At 39.8% G+C, this 15,359-nt stretch overlaps 1 protein-coding gene across 4 annotated transcripts in view; it reads left to right on the forward strand.

Moving 5' to 3' along the window:
- Positions 1-15,359, forward strand: part of arhgef12a (Rho guanine nucleotide exchange factor (GEF) 12a) — a 38,360-nt gene that overhangs the window by 10,737 nt on the left and 12,264 nt on the right. For 2 of the 4 annotated variants that reach the window (XM_008276314.1, XM_008276315.1), the window contains exons 2-13: positions 4,350-4,370; positions 5,151-5,242; positions 8,192-8,257; positions 11,190-11,288; positions 12,506-12,555; positions 12,775-12,832; positions 12,928-13,100; positions 13,406-13,483; positions 13,876-13,995; positions 14,456-14,563; positions 14,886-15,020; positions 15,171-15,272. In XM_008276314.1, the coding sequence (XP_008274536.1) occupies positions 4,350-4,370; positions 5,151-5,242; positions 8,192-8,257; positions 11,190-11,288; positions 12,506-12,555; positions 12,775-12,832; positions 12,928-13,100; positions 13,406-13,483; positions 13,876-13,995; positions 14,456-14,563; positions 14,886-15,020; positions 15,171-15,272 (1,102 nt within the window). The remainder of the gene's footprint in view (positions 1-4,349; positions 4,371-5,150; positions 5,243-8,191; positions 8,258-11,189; positions 11,289-12,505; positions 12,556-12,774; positions 12,833-12,927; positions 13,101-13,405; positions 13,484-13,875; positions 13,996-14,455; positions 14,564-14,885; positions 15,021-15,170; positions 15,273-15,359) is intronic. The other 2 variants (XM_008276317.1, XM_008276316.1) reach the window with 1 other exon arrangement.

Below are 15,359 nucleotides of genomic sequence, written 5' to 3' on the forward strand. Positions count from 1 at the left end.
CTAGCCTATCCTTTGAAGAATCAGTCTTTACTTTAGAATACATCCATAGCACAGATCACTACAACCATAGTTGAATTTATAAAATGTTTAACAGAAAGGGAACATGTTCAGTACCTTGACAGTAAGACTGCTTTTAGTGCTTACAGGCTTTTGTCGGAGTCTGTTGAATAGTGTTATTACTGTTGACATTGACATGTTTTTCTGTGATATCTTAATTAGCTAAAACAGAGACTGAATAGGTTATTTTGGGCTTTTCAGCATTCTGTCTGACTCAGTGTTGAAAGTGGCCATTAAAGGGTGCCACCTCCTCTGGTCAGTATCCATTGCATTTTACATTTGAGACAGGTTAGCAAGTGTCATGCCAGTCTTTCATGTACTGTACATGTAATAATTACTGTGTCTTAGCTTTGCACTATATCTCTTTCTAAGCTCTATGACTGGCATGGTATTCAAAAGGACCAAATGGCACACAGCAGTATTATCAGAGTAATTAATGTGATGATTATGCTCCACTGTTGTTGGATTTCCGGCACAAAATTAATATGTGTATTTATCAACCCTTTTTGCTCATCGTGTGACAAAAGAGAAAACAAAACCGAATGGGAAATCATGAGGCTTTCAAGCCTTAAGGTTTATTTTTCTGTCCCTACATAAATCAGGTATGATGACTAGTTGTCAGTTTGCTGTGTGGCCTGTGTGCAGGTTAAGTGCTGCAGAGTCTTGTTGTAGACTCTGTGTTCGTGTCACTCTGCGTGACTTAAAATAGTGTTGGTCTGCCTAATTTGTAATTTCCTCATTTTCTGTTGAAGACACTTTTGCTTCCACATTTTAAGTAGCTGTTCTGTGTGATTTCACTTTTCCAAAGTCGCTCTTATCATTTTTGTCTCACATGACGCTCACAGTAGCTCTGAGGAGGCATTTGATCTGATTGGAACAGGAGAGTTGGCCAGTTTAAAATGTTTTGTAATATTTTGTGTGTATACTTATGAGGTCATTTTATAGACTTCATTGTGCATAGACACACACAGGAATACATTATGAATGAGTTTAACTAAATTAAATAAGCGCTACCACAAGGATGGATTATGTCAGAATACAAAAGGGGGCTGAAGCACACTGCTGAATTCACAGTCGTTTCATAGTTGTAGAGCTGAGCAGCACGTCTCGGCTGCATTTTGCTGAAAAATGTGCAGAGAACTGTGTTTTTAGTGGATTATATCTGTTAGCAGCACTTGTCAGCTGTCTGTATATAATATGTTTGTCAGTTTTTTGTTTTTTTTAAAGTTCTTTTTTGTCAGTCTCATTTGTCTGTGGTTTTGGAGTTCTGCTTGATGTCATATGCTTCTTTTAAAAAACTACGTATCACACAGCTGATTGCCAGACAACTTCTACATTTAACAATTATTCTAAAGCAATGTTTCTGTAGCAGGCTTGCTGCCTCACACTCTCACTATCAGTAGAGCTGTGTTGTAATTTTACTGTAAGGCTGGTGGGTTGTTCTCATTCACTTTTCTTTTGTCAAAAATGTCCCCACACTCAATTTTACCGGTACAGAAACCAACATGACAGCATCACTCTTATCTCCCCAGGGGAAAAAAAAACTGTCCTTACAAAGTTTTTGTTTTATTTCATTTCACCTTACCTTTATTTCTATAATCGCATTGTTGTAAACAAGAGAATCAAGACCTTGAAAGTGGTTAGCTGCAATCCAGATCTGGTTGCCTGGGGCAACAAGGGAAGTTTCATACTCAAACCCTGGAGTGGTATGTTTGTGTGTTTTCACCAACTTCTACCAGAGGCCTGGCCGCTTCAGAATTCTGTGCAGCAGGATATTCTTGGCTTGCTGTTGAGGAATGGTACCTATAATTTAAGAAAAATTAGTATGGCTTAGAGTATTTATAATAGTGGTGAAAGCCTATGTTTGATACCCTCGAGATTCCAACAGCAGAAAGCCCTATCATTTCTAGTACTTTGATTTGTATGCAAAATAATTTTTTCATGCCATACTGCAGCCTTCTCTTGCATGATTCCATCTTTTTGGTTAAACATGCCAAACTGTTTGAGGCTTTCCGCTTTTGTACCCCTTTCAGTATCAGTCATGTTGCTTTTAGACAGCTATTCTCTTTCTTCAATCTGTTTTCTATCCTGTGTATCAATTTTTGCTGCTCCTTCAACACCTCATATGCCATGATTCAGGTCTTTTCGTTCGCTCTTTTCTCTCGCTTGTGTCTTTTGTGATCTTTTTACGTGCTCGCTTTTATCCCTCTCCTCAGTCCTTAACATGTCCCAGGCAGGTTGCTTCAGGCTAGGTGTTAGTAATGTATTTGTTCTGGAGACTGTGTTGGCTCTATTCTGTGATTACTTAAAATGCAGATGAACCATGATATAATACTAAACAAAACTGTTTTTCACTCAACAGTTTCAGCATATCCTAGACACTTGTAAAACGCCATGTAGAGGTACAGCACTATTTCTGAGAACATGATTCATTAGTTTGGTTCAGCACAGACATTATAGACAGCCTCTTCATCAGTCTGCCTCTTAGAACTTGCTTTGCCTGTTATGTTTTCATTTGTTCCTGTATGATCAACCAAGAACAACATCTGCCTACTCAGTTTTGCCGTCTTTGAGCTCCTGCATTCGCATGTGCCATTTCAGTGTGTGTGTTTATGTGCCGACTTTTCCATCTCTCCAATTCAGAGGTTTCTTAGGGAGTGGGCTACTTAAAGCTTTTTTTTTTTTTTCTGCTGGAGGCTCTGGAACTTATTACAGTCTGAGGCATTTTCATAAACGGGCCATTCAGCTGCCTCTGCATGGCTCTGAATGGGACACAGTGTCGCCGGGAGAAACAGAGTTAATGTGGGCTAGTAAGTCGCGAGACCTCCTCATTACGGAAGACTGGTATTCTGAAATGTGGAGTCATTTGTAACACTGTTTTGTATTATCATACTGTGCATTTAGCTTTTAAACAGTAGCAGGGCAATTCCACTTACTTGTTTTCTATTGTCTTACACATTTGCATTTTTTTCAAGCATTTTACGAAGCATATATTACACACTGTACGTACAGTGTCAGACAGCTTTAATTTAACAGTGTCTCGAGTCGACGCCTCGAATAAAAAGATGTGGGCATTACAATAAAGTTTGAAAATGGATTCACTGCTGTGGGATTATTTCCACACTGACACATCAATCTGTTCCGTGTTTTCCACTTCATCACAGTAAAAATAATAAAACAGAGTCTAAATTTAGGCTTTATGCTAACTATGTAACAATATAACTTTCAACCTGGTGGAAGTGGTTTTTCATACTAAATGAAATAAAACATGGCTCCCTTTGCATGGAGAAAAATGAGCTGTGCTGACTGTGCAGACCCCACCATGGACTGCTGAATAATGTTGATCTTAGGGGCCACCTAGATAATTGGTGTAAACTTCATGAGTTTTCAGGAGACATTATTGTTAGTGGAAAGTAAATTACAAATAAAATATGGTCATTGTCACCCCTAAATTGTAAAGAGGACTTTGCCTATTGCAAGCTGCATTTATATCTTATCTTTATGGAGCACTGGGGCTAAAATTGTCTCTTTTGTAGGTATTGCCAGCTCCAGCTGGGTCATGTTTTGTGAGAAGCTTACTCCCACAGATGCTAATATACACTCTTTTCAGCCCCCTTCAGTATCAGCATGTGGAGACTGACCTTTAGCCTTAAATGTAGAGTTTATTAGAACTTTTTGTGTATGAGGATTTTGCTCTGAGTTTTTTTGAGTCATCAAGGCTGTATCGTAATGATGAGAATTAACACCTACTCCAAGATTTAACAGTGCAGTATTTCCTTAAACTTTATATAATAAATTTCCCTTCATGCTTTCTCTGCCAAGCAGCAAGTCAGATCTCTAACTTCCTGGAAAACATTGCCTTTTCCAATATGGCGCTGACAGTATTCCTAAATTGTTTCATCACTACATCACTCTGTGGCAGTAATCAGTCTCAGCGCAGGCCGCTTCGAAGGAAACGAGCCATGTATGCGATTAGGATATGATTATTACAGTCAAGTTGTGATGTCTGTGAGGAACTAAATCACAAGCACACGCACACACAGCTGAGATCTGAGAGGCGGAGGGCATTTGACCTGGAAAAGGATTTAATCTGCAGCTGAAGAACTCTGATGTTAGATCAGGATTATCATGTTTACCACTATATGGGTCTCAGGAGAAGCTGTCAGTGTGGCATCTTGTTTTTCACCCTCTACATAAGCATCAACAGCTCAGCTTTTGTGCGCTGTATTACATCAGTAATCTGTCAGGGCATTTCTGGAGCATACTAATAGTCATTTTGTTTAATCTTGCAGGTTTCCCAAGAAAGCAAACAGGTAAGAATCTTCATTTTATCAAATTTTATTGCAGGGACAGGCATGCTTATGGGTTGGTAATCCTTTGCTATCACACATGCACACCACTCGTTTACATACACAGAGCTCCAGATGAGGGAAATGAGGCAGGTTTTACTAGGCCTGGTGTGCTATAACACAGAAGTCTTCAGAGTTTGGACCAAACATACCCCACCAACCCCCACTCGTGCACACACACACACACACATACACACAGTGAGGGACAAAGGCGTCCCTCTTCTAAGGGCGGCCCATCACTGCCTTTCACTGTGAGCAGAACAGTGGCCTTTCACAGTTGGGGCCAGTATAGGCAGAGGCAGCCATACATAGCCTCCCGAGGTTCAAGCCGGAGTCTGGCCTTGTGGCATCTCCACTGAGGAGCGTCCTTTCTCTGGCCTTGCTCTCTGGGCACTCAGCAGAGCGACTCCACATCCTCTCTGGCTGTCACATTATACAGTAGACACACTCAGCATGATTCATACACTAGGAGGTCCTCCTGCTACATTATCCTCAATGCTGCAATGAACAATGGTTGGTTCTTTCTGTTGCTGTAATTTCTCCTGAATCTTCACTTGCCTGAAGCTTGTGCTTATGCAGGGTGGTTGTACGCCAAGATGCATGCATCACAATGACTTTGCTTGAAAAAAATGTATTAAAAACTGCAGTGTTGTATGTGCACCCACACATGTTGGACAGAAACTGCTTTTTCAATGTGCAACAACCTGGCTTATCCAATTCTCACAGATGTTCCTCTTTCTCTAGAACCAGCAGCATTCTCAGTAAAGACCACCCCCCGGACAAGAAACCCAAAAGTGACAAAACCTCACTTCCCTCCAATGAGTTTGACCCAACAGGTAACTTCCCACTTTCATTTTCAGACTTATACTCTTTACCAATATTCACCCTTCTTTGGTCTGTCACACACTGCTTTCTTTCTATCTTGTACTTCTGTCTCTGTGTGCATCACTGACTGCCTCATATGTTTCTGTCTGTCCTTCTCACCCATTTCTTTCTTTCTTTCTTTCTTTCTCTCTTTATCTCTAACACACACAAACGGTCTCATAAAACAAGTGTGCTGAAAATGGTTTGCACAAGGCATGCTGGGATGGTGAACAGTGTTGTGTGTATATTGCTCTATGCTTTGTGCGTGATTGATGTACAGTAGTCTTTGACAACCATACATCAATTATTACTTGTGTGGTCTCATATAAGGCTATTATTTGGGTCCTATCACGAGAACTTGACAACTTATTTTGAACAGTATTTGGAATTGTGTTTTGTTTTGAGTTAATTCAGCTCACTGACTGACTGTGTAATGTGTCTTTATTGGTTACATTTGCATTAACACTGCATTACAGTAACATTTTGGCAGAAGCTTATGTTGCATATACATATTGCTGGTTTCAAGCTGATAAGCACAGAAAGGTTTGATTAATGGACTGAAAAAATCAGCAGCTGTGTGTATAATGTTCACATGGTTCTTGTAGTTTTACATAAATCTGTGGGTTTTGTATGCTCAAAGTGGTTGGGTGGTCTCATGCTTGCATGCATACTTGAAGGGCACAAAAAGCCACTAAGCCTGTTATGCACTGCAGTTTCAAGTTTATTGCAGGGTGAGATTGTTAAGTTTCAGAAACAGACTAGTTTGATATGGTGACACTCCCTGTGGTATTTGTAAGCAATCAGGGCAGTGTGATTTGAGATATGACTGAAGCTTCTGTATTCATAACAAAACAGAAAATCCTCTGCACCACATGGTGGCTTATCTCTGTATGATGCAACAAAACATAGACAAAATGTGTTCTCTCAGCGGTTACACAAGACATGCACTTTACTGCCTGTCTGTGTGTAACGCTGCACTGAAATCTTTCCGTGTGCATTTCTGTGATGGTTTAGGCAGTTGGGAATTATCCAGTGCCTAAGTAAAGGGCACCATACCCACAGAGAAGCAAATGATTGTTTAATTGAAATCTACTTTATGTTCGCATTGGATTCTTATTTGTAGACATAATTCATATTTGTGTTTACGTCATGAAGTTTTGCATGTATGCATGGTGCATTTTACTGCTTGTCCCTTTTTTTCATCTGCAAGTTGCATGAACTCTTTAACAATCTTTTTGTAGATTTTCTCCTGATTTCACCTTTTCTCTTATAATTTTAAAGTGGTTTGGCTTCATTAGAGATGGGCAGAAGTAGTCAGACACTCTAGAAATAGATCTTAAAGCAGACTTTTGAGAGCCATGTTTTCAAAAGAAGGGATTGTTGCCTATAAAGGCTTAAAATTCACCGGACATTGTTCTATAAAAAAAACTGACTGTACTGGACCAGAGCCCTATACAGTGGCTCAGGGTACATCCACACTAATACAATTTCATTTAAAAACGCACAACTTCAGCTTCATGTACATCTAGTGTCCACACTACTCTGGCATTGTTGGACCCCTAAAACAGAGATTTTTGGACCTTGTTTTAGTTTGAAAACTCTGTTAATCATGGATGTGCAGAAACTGACGCTCTAAAAAACAGTAAAATCACACTCGTGTTCGCTTTCTGACTGGGCCTAAACTGTCCCTACGTTTATTTGCTGATTTGTCATGTGACTTTTTTTTTTGGAAGATAACAAAGACATCATTCTTAACTACTGGTGGTTAATTCAAATTAGGCTACATGCGTTACTTATCTTGTTGTTAATGCTCCCAGTTGTTAGGCCATACTTTTCGCCATTGCTCTTCTTCCTCTGTCGTATTTTCTACAACTAAGCAACCAACCCCCTGCTTCATGTGTCCACAGGCACTCATATGCCCAGTGTGCATGCATAGTCATGTGATATGTGTTTTCAGGTGCGTTGGTATGCACATGAAGTCTTTTTGCCCCCCATCCAATCAGTGTTATTTATAATTCATGCCTGCCAATACCATTTTCCTAGATAATACACGCTTTAAGAATTGTAGATTAGCTGTAGTATCTCTTACTGTGTATTCCTGCAGCCATTGGAGGAGGTAGGCAGTTCTGTGTTGGCAAGCACAGAACATTATGGGGGTTTAGCTTGTAAAGGTGCACCTTGACAAAGTTTTCTGAGAAGTTCAGCCAGCACACATGTTAAATGAAGCTGGGCTCAACTAGCATGTGTCTGTTACTTTAGCACAGGACATCCATTCAGCATCCACTGCTGATGAGTAAAAAAAAGTAGCATTGACTGGGATATCCCTAATACACAGACATTATTTCTGAAACGGTGCTAAAACACTTTCCTTGACAGAGGTGGTTTCCGTCTTAAAACGCTGTTTTAAAACCAAAACGTATTAGTATGGATGTAACCTCAGTTCAAGTGTCCAACTGTCCATTTATGGCCATTGCGTCACTTACACAATATTTTGGTTTGAAAACATACATATGACCCTTACCATTTGTAGGCTTCTTTATCTTTTGGTGCATGTATATTTTAATCGAAATTGCACCTTACCAACTTCAGCTCATAATTATAATCCAGTTCTACATTTGGAAAATGTGGCGCATGTCATGTAGTCACAGTGAATTAGCAGAATTTAATTTTTTTGAAGAAAAAGATACTGTAAGAAACAAGCTAGTTAATTTTTAGTGCCTATCCAAACCATTGTTTTATTAAACTGCCTATTTGTTCATTTAATTTTTCTTCTCCCATGATTTTTTCTCCCTCATGATTTTCTCTTTCCTGTTTTGTGTTTCCTTTCCTTGTGTTGGTTGTTGTTTGTTTGTGTGTATGTATGTGTTTGTGTGCTACTGTGCTGTCTGCGCTGTGTTCTGCCTGGTGGGGGCTGTGAGCAGAAGCTCTGGTGGTGCAGAAGAGTGGCAGCAGCAGTGTGCTAGCAGAAGGGAAGCCTGAGTCCTGTGGTAAGATGCTCCTGCAGGAATGGCCGGTGTGACAGCTGCATCTATACATGCTTCAGATCCTGATGTGAAATTGCCACTAGTTGTTTTTTTCAACAGATATAACACTATACAAATGTTTTTATTTTCTTTTTTTTTTAAATTATAATATTAGGCTGCATGGTCTGAGGTCTGAGTTTGGCATAGAATCAGCGTCAGTTGCAATACTGTGATTTTTCAGTTTTATAAATAGTTAAATTTATGTTGAAAAGAAACAAATTCACAGTCTATTGGGAGACATGCCAGTAGCATATTTTCTTCATATTGATTAGTGTGCTGATTACTTCACGTATAAAATTGCAGAAAATAGACCCATCATATTTTTTGTGAAGCCCAAATCTCTCTCTCTCTCTTTTTTATTTTATTTTATTTTTTTATTTTTACAAATTTCACTTTTTTGAAAACAGAGAAATATTTTGTTCCCTATTGTGTGAGACAAGGAAAATCATAAAATCCGACCAAAGAATCTGTAACGAGAAAATGTTTTGGCATCTTTTCTTTTTGAAAAATGTTGATTGCTAATATTTCAGCTCTTCTTGGAAATCACAGTCACAAGCTGGATTATAATTGAAATATTTACAGTTTTCTCCACAGCAGCAAAGTGTAAAATCTTAGCAGAAGCCTTAGTGTAGTTAGTGTTAGTTAGCTAGTGTTTAGGACCTTTAGAAGCTATGCTCAATTCTAGTTAACTGATTTTGGATTGCCAGGATGCAATTCCACAGTTTACTTTTCCCTCAACACTTGAGCCGGCTCATAATGTTTATGTAGATTTTCAAATAAGTGATCTTTAAATGCTCCTACAGTATTTATATGCTTACAAAGGCTTACACTCACACTAAAGCCAAAGACCCACAGAACAGTCAGTTTAGTGACTTGTTTTCAGAATCCATGCTAGAGAGGTCATTATGGAGCCCTGTGGTGTGAGAGTGTCGTCGTAACCCTGTTCAACTACTCTCTCAAGTTTTGTTACATCATCTGGGACTTCTTTTTTTAATGTTTTTTTTTTTTTTTGCTGTTGCTGGCCTCAATGAAACGAGTAGGTCTTTAGGCAGAGAGAGAGAACTGATGAAATTTTCTACCTAAATGACTTTGAATGGGTTTCTGATCCCACATGCAGTGAGTAGAAAAATACATTTGTAAGACAGCTGTCAGAAATGCTATTTTGTGCTGATAACAGTCTCGTCTCCATCTAGGACATCGTTTGTCAAGATAATCCATTACTGTCATATTCAGCACAAATAGGTGTGTTCTGTCAGTTCTCCACTATGCCTCATGGCAGAACTGAAAAATTTCACTAATGGAAAACCTTTATCACAGAGCAGCGTTTAAAGCTCCAAACACTCAGACTTGTAGATTTAAGGAAAGCACTCTGACATGTGTTGCGCTGTATTTCAATGACCTGAGTTGCTTCTTTTTGGGATTGTGGTGCTGAAGCTACCCTGTCAGTATCAAAAGGTCAGTTTATTCTCTTGAGTACATTTCCTTGTGTTTCAGCAAAGGGTGCTGATTACAGATCAGTTAAACCTCTGAATAATACATTAGCTCAGATGGATTAACCTGATCGGCGATCATGTCAGCGCTCCCACTCCTCATTGTTTACAAACACCAACCAAAAATCTCCAAAATACTGTTTAAGTATAGACCACAGGCGAAAGATCAACATCTAGAGGCAAATTCACACCAGCTCTTTAACCCATATGGCTTCATCTGCTTCCTTGACACCCCTGCCCTCTCCCCTTTTCCCTTCCCCCTGCTCCCTCAGCTCTACCTAACCCTCTCTCTACACCCCTCCCCCCCAGCCTGGGGCTTTTGGCTCCCCCAACCTCTCTCCATGTCTTAGCTGCCATTCCTTCCACTGTCCAACCCCCATCCCACCGCTAACCTTATCGATCACCTCACCTCTCTCGTCATTGCTAGACTGACCAGGAAATCTTGGACACAACAAGAAATCAGTTCAGGGGTCACCTCCTTCAGTCTGGGTCACTTATAGAATCTGCTTTATAGAGATGTTTTGAGGTTGCTTGCTATTATTATTATTTTTTTAAACCCGCTAACTTTTTGTTTAATAACTAGAGACAACTTTATGTTACTTTATGTACATTGTGTTATCTTTAGTGTGTGTGGTCCTGTCTGTCTAGTCACTGTGGGCCAGACGTAAGATAAGCTCTAATCTCTTCCCGTCATGCTAATGAAACACCGCATAAAGAACCTGAAAAGTAACGTTCCTCCTTCTGACCCGTGAGATAACAACCAAAAAGGTGCGAGATGTCAGATCCGTCTCGAATATCACTTCATATAGAAGGTTGCTCAATAATGTTTACATCTTAAATACGATTTATTGTTCCATTTTGTTGTGTAGTCAACACATGGCTCAGTTACCGATGTAGAACTTATTATGTCCAAAAGAAATTAAATATACCTTTTGTCTTTTCAAATGTTTTCTGGCCAACAAGGTTTCTTTACTGTACACACTCTTTATCCTGACAACAGCGTCTTGACTACTGGAGATTGGTTATCTTTATGTGAAAGGACAGCTTCACGTTTTTTCAAGTGCATCTGAAAACAGTATTCATCTACACTTTGAAACCCTTACTTGCTCCTCGTGTCCATACTGAGTGCAAAGTCCACCCTGCAATTAATTATTTCAATGTACTCCTGGGAAAGTGAACACCAAATGTACCTGAATTCTTTACAAATACAGTTATTTTCTCTCAGTGGAGTCAAGTTTCAAGTTGTTGAAGTCATATTTTTGCCATGACTACTAGGATAAAGCTTAGTTTTGTTTTTCATACTGTCTGTTGCTGAGTTCACTGAGTTAAGTAAACTTCCTTTAGTGACTTCCTTGTCCTTTTGAAGACATTTTTATGTTTCTCTGTCCTGTCTGTCTCACTTGCAGGTCTGGTCCAACGATGTGTAATCATCCAGAAAGATGAAAATGGCTTTGGGCTCACTGTCAGCGGTGACAACCCAGTGTTTGTGCAGCTTGTCAAAGAAGGTAAGGTTGAGTCTCAAACTTAAAAAGTAGGAAGAAAAGATGTTATTACAATGACTACTTCTGGTCTGAGCCTTCATAAAAGAGATGTGGGCTCGTTTTTCACGCATTGACATCAAACTGTCATGGCAGTTTGCTCGGAGCTCACAGTTATGGGTGGTAATTGGGACTCTGCAACCACCACCATGCTGACACGACCAGTGACGCTGTTGACTGTATACTGTATTTCCTCTTCAGTAGTTTCACTGTGGCTGAAGCTTCTGCTTTATCAAGTTGTCTTTTAAAGAGGGGACTTTGACAGGATGCTTCTGTGATCCCCCAGTAGTCTCAGACTGTCTGTAGAGGATGATGCAGGCCTTTATCAGGTCACAGAAAACACTGCATGGTCTGTACAGTAGCAGCGAGAGAGACAGAAGAGGAAGGAACTGATCGAGGACTTTTGTTGCACTGTCATCAATGCTTGGCAGTGTTTAACTATCCCTGTATGGCTTCCCATTTGTGCTTTTGTTACTGACTCAATACAAAGAGCAATCTACTTAGTTTCATCTGAATAATTCATACAACTTCTTTCTCTCTTTTTCACTTCATTGCAAATGGAGAGAACAAAAATGTATCTGTAGTATCTTGCTGCAGTTTTTGCATTCAGCCCACTGCAGAAAAATGTAATGTTTTTCTTTATCTGAACTCAATCACATCCAAAAATTGAATCACACATAGATAAATCATGCAGGTTATTAGTCATACTTGTCTTGTTATTGTACCAACTGATCAGACCACATTATGTCCTTAGTTCACTGACACGTGTGGAAATGTCCATTCTACAAACCAGTGGACTCAAAATGTGTATCTGTTTTTGCTTTTCAAAATACTTGAGCTGTATGCTGCTGACTATAGAGTCAGACGTGGCTCTCATAATAACCTGTCTCATGCCTAAATCCCTTTGTTTGGGGTGGAGCTGTGAAACAGGTCCTTCTCGTAATATAACCACTGTTATGGTCTTTCAAAATAGCACTCAAAATAATCACTTTGCCACATCTGGTCTGTCAAGGCTATTTGGTGTATTCATTGGGAAGAAATATCAACAACTGCACCATGAAGCTGTATGCCTTCTGCATTTTCTCTCTTACTATCCCCATAACTGTTTCATTCTTCCATTTGTTTGACTTCTTTTCCTTCCTTTTCTGTTGCTTTAATGCTCTTTTTTGCTCTGTGTTTTCCAGATGGGGCTGCAATGCGGGCAGGTGTACAGACAGGTGACAGGATCATCAAGGTATTGTGCTCTACCTCCATGTCTTTAAACTGCTAATGTTACTGTTTTCTGCTCCTAAAACAATTCAGAGGCTGTAGGCTGCCACCTTCTGGTCAGTCAGTGTTTCCACTGTGTCTAAACTGTCTGGGAATAAAATATGATGTCATTATGTAAAACTGGATCTGAAGTGGGAGGTTTTAGACATCTGTCTTTTTAATTCTCATGATTGCTGTCTTTCAGGTTAACGGGACCCTTGTTACACATTCTAATCACATTGAAGTGGTGAAACTTATCAAATGTGAGTTCCTCTGTCTGAGTTTGAGCAAAATGCACATTTTAGAAATAACCCTATAAATAGAACTGACAAACCTCTTTTGTTGTTTCTCATTCCAGCGGGCTCCTATGTGGCCCTTACAGTGTTGGGGCGCCCCCCAGGGCTTGCCCAGATCCCTTTGCCTGAAGCAGAGCCTGAAATGTTGGGCGTTAGCATATCCTCTCCAAACTCTCCAGCAGCAGAGCGTCCCTACAGTCCTCAGGACCGTCTCTCCTCTACACAGCCACCATGGGTACTAAAGGCATCATGTACTTCTGTTGCCCTCCTTCTATTTCTTGCCTCCGCTGTCCACAAACTTGTCTTTGTACTTCATCCTCCCAAGATTTTCTCTTTGGTTATCTATTTCTTTATCTTCCTTCTAAATGTCTTCTAATTTGTGGTGGATCATTGTATAGCATCCTTTGTAACATGCTTATATATTTGTGAAATATATCTGGATCATGTATATCTAATATCTCCTTGAATGCTCTTTTTTGTCTGACGTTTAAAGCACAGTTGCATATGCTTTTCAACTTCCCTTTTTATTTTTCTCCACAGGATGAGAATAGCAGTTTCTGCAACCAGAGGGCTGACATCTTACAGAAGATGCTCTCTAAAGAGCAGCAGGAGCTGCAGGTTAGCATAACAATCACTGTCACTTACAGTCTTCTATTGTAATGCCATTTCCTTGTAGGCTTTGGCAGTGGCAAGGTGATTTGCCACCCTCATTGCATAGTTATGTATATCTGAACCCTTTAATGGAATGTTGCATTATCTCTGTTGAAAATCAAAGGATCATCTTTCATTTGTCTGTAAATAGAACATCGTTGTGGGTAGGAGGCATGTAGTGTGTGCACACTTTTGAAGACTGCTCTTCTTTGTGCTGTGATGTTTTTTTCCCACAGTATTTTCTTAAACATTCGGCACTTGATAGCAGAGTCTACATTTAACGTACATTATTGCCTGACTGGATACAAGTGACGAGGAACTACTGTTCATCGTTTGAGTTCTCCTGTCTTGCTGTCTAGGCCATGAAGGAGGAGTACAGCAGGAACCCCTCCCCCAAACTACTGAAAGACATCCAGGAAGCTAAAAAACACATTCCTCAGCTGCAGGGTCAGCTTTTCAAGGCCACCGGGACAACACAGGTACCAACTAACATGCAAATTCAGCCCACAGAACAGAATCTCTAGGGACACCAATCTACCAGCAACATCCAAGCAGTCTTTATATCATTTTGTGTGGTGCATTTAGTGATCGTTCCAGACAAACATAAATCCTAATCTCATCAGAGGATTAGGCTTTCTCTGTGGGAAGCCACTCTTTTGTGTCTGTGTGACAGCTTATATTATACACATCACTCACTGAGCCTTGTGTTATGTATAGCAACATATTAGTCTGCTGTCTGTGAATGTTATAACTGTCATATTTTACAAGATTACACTCTTGAAATACCCATAAATTCATATTTTTACTAATCATTACCAGTGTCAATTTGGTCAGTTTGTACGTAGCTTTTGCAAATGTTGGAACATACCGTGTTATGGAAGTGGTAAATATTTCTTGTTCATAATTATTAACACATCATGTGTTGGCATGAATGCTCAGGAGGCTGTTCCAGGTGGTGATGCAGATGATGGCAACATGTTTGAGACAGAGCGCACACTTGCCCCAAGGGGAGACAACAGTACAGACCTGTCCTGGACCAGCAGTCCTGTAAGTTATCACACTTCAAAACAAAAAGAATACAAAATCCTCTTGAACTTCATATTAAACTTTGAGACCAAGACAAAGTACCCTTTAGAATACCAAAGACATTATGCTAAATAAATCAGCCCTGCTTAGCTTTGGGCTTCTTTAGATCTTGTCATACCAGTGCACTATACATATATGCACTGATTGTGCATTTAAGTGACTGCTGGTCATGTTTTGTAGCTAATAGAATAAACTATTTGTTCACAGTTATATAATATTTTTGGTGATTCTTTTGTCAAAATTGAGATTGAGAATGTAATGTTTTATTTCATTCCACCTCCAGATATCTCGCATATTTGGGCCCGGATCACCAGAGGGCCAGTGTCCCAGAGAGTCATCCTGCCCCAGCCCAAAGAGCACACCCAGGAACAGCTTCAACTCCTGCCACTCCCCAGAGACAGAGGACACCACTGACCTGGTATAAAATGTTCATTTAATAAATAACTTTGCTGGTATATTTGACAAATTAACTGCATGACTGAGTGCAAGTGTATGTCAGGTCAGGGGGTAGTCATAATCGTTCAAATGAGAAAAGTAATTTCACAATATATCACTGTCTTGTCTGCAGGACTCTCTGTCTCCTACCACAGTCAGCAGTCCCTCCTCTTCTCGCCTTGTCTCCCAAATCATTGGAGCTGAAGATGACTATTTTGATTCAGACCAGGAGCAGGTATTTTTTTCACAGAGCAAGTGAACAGCTAGCCGTGTTTCCATGATTTATTTTTATGCACATTTTGAAGTATTGCATTAGAAAAGT

This window comes from Stegastes partitus, unplaced genomic scaffold, assembly GCF_000690725.1.
Source record: "Stegastes partitus isolate 25-593 unplaced genomic scaffold, Stegastes_partitus-1.0.2 Scaffold69, whole genome shotgun sequence".
NCBI classification, from domain to species: Eukaryota; Metazoa; Chordata; class Actinopteri; family Pomacentridae; genus Stegastes; species Stegastes partitus.